We start from the raw sequence: 7,134 nt of genomic DNA, 5'->3' as shown, positions 1-7,134 counted from the left end.
CCTGCTCAGTGGGGAGCCTGCTTCTCCTCTCCCTCTGTTTGCCACTCCCCCTGCTTATGCTCTCTTTCTCTGTCAAATAAATAATAAGTAAAATCTTTAAAAAACCCCAAATATAGCTCACATACAAATTTATTTAATGATTTCATTAATCATTTCATTAATCATTAATCAACAGTATCTGACAGTGTCAAAATCTCCACATATTTGTGTTTTTAAAAAAGTTTGTTTACTTAAGTCATCTCTACAGCCAAAGAGGCAACCCAATGTGGAGTTCAAATTCATAACCCTGAGCCAGCCAGGTGCCCCAATTTTTGTGTCTTTGTATAAAGATTTAGGAACTGTTCGAATCCCATTGATGTAAGATAGGGTATTTCTGCTGGATTATCGGCTGATTGGGTTATTCACTCCCTTCCTCCATAAAAGGGGAGTCAGAAGCAGAAATCTCACATTTTCCAGCAAGCCACCAGCTCTCACATCAGGAGTGCAACCATGGAAGGACCTGCATCCACGTGTTCTTCCAACCAGCCCACTTTGGTGAGTGTGGAGTGCATGCTGATGGAACCAGTGCCCATTGTATACTTACCCTTATGTGAAACTTCTTATAAGTGAGAAGACGGGAGATTTAAAAATGAGGAGAAATCTTACTGAAAGCTGTTTCTTAGGTGTTAATGTTTTTTAAGTGATGTTTAAGATATTGTACTATTTCGCATATGAAGGTTTTTTGGGCTAATAGGCTAGATTTATTTATTTATTTATTTTCAGCGTAACAGTATTCATTGTTTTTCACCACACCCAGTGCTCCATGCATTACATGCCCTTTTGTTTTGTTGTTTTGTTTCACCCAACAATATCAATAGGACATGGATGTAGCCTGTGGTCCTGCACGGTTTAAATTGTTCCCCTCTCTGGAAAATTCCTTAATTTGCAATGTTCTTGGTCTTTTTTTTTTTTAATTCTGTTCTTTGCTCACATATGTCCTCAGTCCTCCCCTGATCTCTTCATCATCAATAATTGTAATTAATTTCTTTGTCCTCTTATCCCTCCCCACTATCTTCCTCCATCCCTCCCTCTTCCTCTCTCTATCAACCTTACTGTTTGTCACAGCCATTAATTATACCTGGCATGATATTAGACATTCATTACTCTTTGTATTAAGTCTTTTGTCTCACCAAGATTAAAATAAACAGGGGCAGTAACTTCGTTAAGTTAAATTCTGGATGATGGGTTTTAGTGCACAACTTGGCATATAATAGGTGCTCTATAAATGGGGGGATCAAGTAGTTTTCCATCCAAACTAGGACCTCTTGAGCATTGAAAGGGTCGTTATTAGTAATTATGGTAGGAGGGCCACCTGGGTGGCTCAGTTGGTTAGGCGTCTGCCTTTGGCTCAGGTCATGATCCCAGGGTCCTGGGATTAAACCCCATGTCAGGCTCCCTGCATATTCAGTGGGGAGTCTGCCTCTCTCTCCCCCAAATAAATGAATAACACTTAAAAAAATTATGTAAGGATGAATACCCAACTTTTGTTATGTAAGGATGAATACCCAACATGGGTGGGACTGGAGGAGATTATGCTAAGTGAAATAAGTCAATCAGAGAGAGAGTCAATTATCATATGGTTTCACTTACTTGTGGAGCATAAGGAATAACACAGAGGACACTGGGAGATGGAGGGGAGAAGTGAACTGGGGAAAATTGGAGGGGGAGATGAACCAGGAGAGACTGTGGACTCAGAAACAAACAGGGTTTTGGAGGAAAGAAGGGGGGCAATGGGTAAGCCTGGTGGTGGGTATTAAGGAAGGCACGTATTGCATGGAGCACTGGGTGTGGTGCATAAACAATGAATCTTAGAACGCTGAAAAAATAAAACAATTAAAAAAAAGAAATAAATAATTATCTCGGGACAACTGGAATGATATGGGATTTATGGCTTCCCTTAAAAAAAGATAGAAATGGTTGGTTTAAAAAGAAAGGCACACTGACTAAGTTTGGATTTTAAACAGCTTATTGTGATTAGAGTCTTCTGTGGTACTCCTCCCATATCCCCCAGGGTGACATTTTCCAAGACCCTCAGTGGACACCTGAAACCATGGGTAATATTTAACCCTATGTATATCCTTTATATTTTTTCCCTATACAGACATACCTACGATAAAGTTTAATTTAGAAATTGGGCACAGCAAGAAGTTAACAACAATAATAAAGTAGAATTAAGTATAACAATATATTATAATAATTTATGTGAATGTAGTCTCTCTCAAAATATTTTACTGTACTCCCCCTTCTTCTCGTGATGATGTGAGACAGCAAAATGCCTACGTGATGAGAGGGAGTGGGGTGAATGACATAGGCACTCTGACGTAGTGTTAGGGTACACTCCTAACCATTCCATCTGGACCTCAGACCACAGTTGACCTTGGTTAACTGAAACTGTGGATAAAGGGAATGCTACAGTGAATTCCAAGGAGAAAGGATATAAAAAAAATCTTAGGCAGCGATCATTTAGTGCAGTCTGGCACCATAGAGATGATCTTGTTGTATAATAGTGGTTAAGTGAATTTACTTCAAAAATCTAGAAAGTATTTTTTATTTTTAGTTTGAATAATTTCTTTCAGTGAATATAACTTAGTACCTTCTAAGGCAAAACAAGTGGACACTGCTATAAAACATTAAGGTTCACATCAATCATCTCTTCACTGAATATCCATTTATAGAAAAACAATATGAGGGGCACCTGGGTGGCTCATTTGAGCATCTGCCTTCTGTGCAGGTCATGATCTAAGGGTCCTGGGATTGAGCCCTGCATAGGGCTTCCTGCTCATCCGGGAGCCTGTTTCTCCCTCCCCCTTCCCCTGGTTTGTCTCTCTCTCACTTTTTCCTCTCAATAAGTTAGTAAAATATTAAAAAAAAGAAAAACTATGTGAAAGAGATAATACATGTACTAGTGAACATTGAAAAAAATTAACAGAAAAATGTAATTCTGAGGGCTGGATCAGAAAGGTCACTGGAGAAATGGTGTTTTGTAGGGAAACTGAAATGTGCTCAAAAATTATTCAGAAGTTGAGAGTCTTATTATTTATTTGATTTTTAAAATTTTTACTTAAATTCAGTTTAGTTAATATATAGTATATTATTAGTTTCAGGGGTAGAATTCAGAGATTCATCAGTTGCATATAACACCCAGTGCTCATTACATCAAGTGCCCTCCTTAATGCCCATCACACAATTACCCCATCCCCACCTCCCCTCCAGTAACCCTCGGTTCGTTTTTTAGAGTTAAGAATCTCTTATGGCTTGCCTCCCTCTCTGTTTTTCTCTTATTTTATTTTTCCTTCCATTCCTACATGTTCATCTGTTTTGTTTCTTAAACCCCACATATGAGTGAGATCATATGATATTTATCTTTTTCTTGACTGACTTATTTTGCTTAGCATAATGCCCTCTAGTTCTATCCACGTTGTTACAAATGTTAAGATTTCATTCTTTTTGATGGCTGAGTAATATTCCATTATAGCATTTTTTTTTATCCATTCATCCGTTGATGGACACCTGGGCTCTTCCCATAGTGTGGCTATTGTGGACATTGCTGCTGTAAACATTGGGGTGCATGTGCCCCTTCGAATCACTGTTTATATCCTTTGAATAAATACCTAGTAGTGCAATTGCTGGGTCATAGGGTAGTTCTTTTTTTTTTTTTATTAAAAGATTTTATTTATTTATTTGACAGACAGAGATCACAAGTAGGCAGAGAGGCAGGGAGAGAGAGAGGAGGAAGCAGGGTCCTGCTGAGCAGAGAGCCTGAGGCAGGGCTCAATCCCAGGACCCTGGGATCATGACCTGAGCCGAAGGCAGAGGCTTTAACCCACTGAGCCACCCAGGCACCCCGGGTAGTTCTATTTTTAACTTTTTTTTCCTTTCTTTTATTTTTAATTAATTTTTAAATTTTTAAATAAACATACAATGTACCCTCCCCAATGTCCATCACCCCACCACCCTCTCCTGATCCCCTGACTCCCAGCAACCCTCAGTTTTTTTTGTGAGATTAAAAGTCTCTTATGGTTCGTCTCCCTCCCGCTCCCATCTTGTTTCATTTATTCTTTTCCTACTCCCCAAACCCCCCACATTGCATCTCCACTTCCTCATATCAGGGAGATCATATGATAGTTGTCTTTCTCTGATTGACTTATTTCGCTAAGCATAATACCCTCTAGTTCCATCCACATCATCGCAAATGGCAAGATTTCATTTCTTTTGATGGCTGCATAGTATTCCATTGTATATATACCACATAAGGAAATGACAGATGCTGGCGAGGATGCGGAGAAAGGGGAATGCTCCTACGCTGTTCGTGGGAATGCAAGCTGGTGCAACCACTCTGGAAAACAGCATGGAGGTTCCTCAAAAAAGTTGAAAATAGAGTTACCCTATTACCTAGCAACTGCACTACTGGGTATTTACTCTAAATATACAAACGTAGTGATCTGAAGGGGCACATGCACCCGAATGTTTATAGCAGCAATGTCCACAACAGCCAAACTATGGAAAGAACCTAGATGTCCATCAACAGATGAATGGATAAAGAAGATGTGATATTTTTAACTTTTTGAGGAACCTCCATACCGTTCTCCAGAGTGGCTGCACCAGTTTGCATTCCCACCAACAGTGTTAGAGGGTTCCCTTTTCTCTGTATTCTCACCAACATCTGTTTCCTGGGTTGTTAATTTTAGCCGTTCTGACCAGTGTCAGGTGGTATCTCGTGTGGTTTCGATTTCTATTTCCCTGATGCTAAGTGATTTTGAGCAGTTTTTCATGTGTCTATTGTTCATGTGTATGTCTTTTTTGGAGAAATGTCTGTTTATATCTTCTGCCCATTTCTTGACTGGAATTTTTTTGGGGGGGGGGTGTTGAGTTTGTTAGATGGATTCAGGACTCGTTGTTATGAGTGTGAGGTGGCAGGCGGCCAGGATGACACTCAGGTTTAGACAGGACATTATACTAGCAGTGGGTTTGGGGACACTTTGATAGCAATGAATTATTTGGGGAATTGGTTGGTTCAACTTGGGATCTGGTCACTGTGAGTGGAGTTATCAGTATTATCACTGAAGAGGTGAGTGGGGGGATGGCACTGGGTATCAGAGTTGGAGTTAGATCTGTCCTGATTCTATGGGCATTTCTAGTTCTATGGGCTAACGGTATTTGAAATCAAGGAAATGGAAGGATGGCCTCTACAGGGGTGTGGGTGAACAAATGTGAAAGCAGGGTTGATTTCTAAGAAGCATCGATCGTTGTGTTAAGTCAGATAGAGCAGCTGACATTAACAGGGAGGAGAAGAGAAGGAAGAATATCAGGGAGAATGTTTTGTACCACAACCTTGAAAAATGGTTTACAATGGAGATCTTTGTACAAAAAAAGTGGAACTGTGTGATGGGAATATGGTATTTTTGAGTTACTTATTTATGAACAGGAAGATAGTTGAGTAAATATGGGATTTGGGTGTGCAAGTCAAAGAAATTGAGTATCTCAGGGTTGGGAGCGACATAATCTCACTGAAGATGAGGCACGAAGGCTAAGAATGCCAGGAGGTAATGTGTCTTAAAGCATAGTAAAGAGATACTGAAAACCTGAAGTCTTGGGATACAAAGAAACCTATGATCCTTGTGCCCAAATAATGGTGGGTCAGGGGGTACCAGCATGTGTGTGCTTGATACTGACATGGGTGGGAAGAGGGAAACATCCTCTAGGGAACATGGAGGAGAAACGGTCTGGAGTTGGCACTGGGTAATGACCTCAAACTTTCTGTCCTTGACTTATATCTGCTTGATGGTGTCCCAGAACTAATTGTCAGTGTGTGGTGCCCACACCCGCAACATCAACACCACCTGGGAACCCTTAGAAATGTAGATTCCTGGCCCCAGCCCAGACCTACTTGGCTTGAGGTCCAGAAATCTAAGTTTTAGCAACTCTGGCACCATAGAGATGATTGTGATGCCCAGTGCAATTCAAGACATATTTCCTCATGGAGAGAGGAGGGTGGAAAATCCAAATGAGCAGAGAAGGTTCTTTGTGGCTGATGGTCCTCATCTCTCATTTTATTCAAATATCACATTTCTTTTTGTTTTCAAAGAGCAAGCTCAAAAGAAGCATGATGCTCCAGACCATGGAGAAGAAAAGACAAGTCCGTTTAGCCAAGGCCAAGAAAAGACATCATGAAAGAGCTGCACTTCCTACAAGACTGACCAATTGTGTTTTTAAAAGGCCAGTCACAAGCATAATTTCCCATCCTGGCAATGAGGTCAGGTATAATCAATGGGACAGGACCTTGGAGAAGCCCCAGCAAATCTCTGCATACAGCAGACTGCAGGAACTCCAAGCCAGCAGCAGTGAAGGAGAAATTTTAAGTACTTTGGACTTCATAAGTACCTTACAAGTAATTGCACTAGGCAGTGCGGATGTAGGGTCTCTACCTAGTGGCCCTGGGCCCAGCATGGTACCATCTTGGGCAGGGATGGTCCCAGGAGTGGGTCTCCATTTCCCACCACCCATCTGCAGACAGCCAGTAACACCTGGAGATATCCGGAGACAGACTTGGAAAGTGAAAAAATCAAGAGAGAGACTGGCTGAGGCCTTGAGGGCAGACAGGCTTGCCAGGGAGGTGGAGAAAGCCAGAAGCCAAGAGGGACGTTCTGACAACTAGAGGAAGAGTTGGAAAAGGTTGTGTGGAAGGATCCAGAAGCTTCACTGTGAGACTGCCCCCAGTTTCACTTTCTGTCACGATGTCAATCTTGTTTCTTGCTCTATACCACTGTGCTTTGTTACATCAAAATTGTACTTCATTAAACTCTTGAGAGACAAGGTTGTGAAAGAGTAGAGTGGTGGTTTTGTGGGTAAGAGATTGGATTTCATGTGAAATAAGTCAGAGAAACATGGATTATATGGTTTCATTTATATGTGGAACCTAAGAAATAATGCAGAGGACAATAGGGGTCAGGGGGAAAATGGAATGCGAAGAAATCAGAGGGGGAGACAGACCACATGAGACTCTTGACACCAGGAAACAAACTGAGGGTTGTAGAAAGGAGGGTAGGAAGATGGGGTAACCGGATGATGGGTATTAAGGAGGCATGTGATGTGATG

General features: G+C 41.2%; 1 protein-coding gene across 1 annotated transcript; it reads left to right on the top strand.

Annotated features, from left to right (window-relative positions):
* The first annotated feature begins 489 nt into the window (after positions 1 to 489).
* On the top strand, positions 490 to 6,694 carry LOC123932818 (putative methyl-CpG-binding domain protein 3-like 5). The gene is made up of 2 exons (XM_045991458.1): positions 490 to 534; positions 6,125 to 6,694. The coding sequence occupies exons 1-2, from the start codon at positions 490 to 492 to the stop codon at positions 6,692 to 6,694; spliced, it is 615 nt and encodes a 204-aa protein (XP_045847414.1).
* Positions 6,695 to 7,134: the final 440 nt, after the last annotated feature.

Source organism: Meles meles, chromosome 20, assembly GCF_922984935.1.
Source record: "Meles meles chromosome 20, mMelMel3.1 paternal haplotype, whole genome shotgun sequence".
Taxonomy (NCBI): Eukaryota; Metazoa; Chordata; class Mammalia; order Carnivora; family Mustelidae; genus Meles; species Meles meles.
Note: the sequence above shows the minus strand (reverse complement) of the source record. Positions and strands in the feature narration are given on the sequence as shown.

Bases quoted from the DNA above. Each gene is read 5' to 3' on its own strand.
- LOC123932818 (XM_045991458.1), top strand. From the start codon at position 490: ATGGAAGGACCTGCATCCACGTGTTCTTCCAACCAGCCCACTTTG. The intron at 535-6,124 runs GTGAGTGTGGAG...TTGTTTTCAAAG, and splicing joins CTTCCAACCAGCCCACTTTG to AGCAAGCTCAAAAGAAGCAT.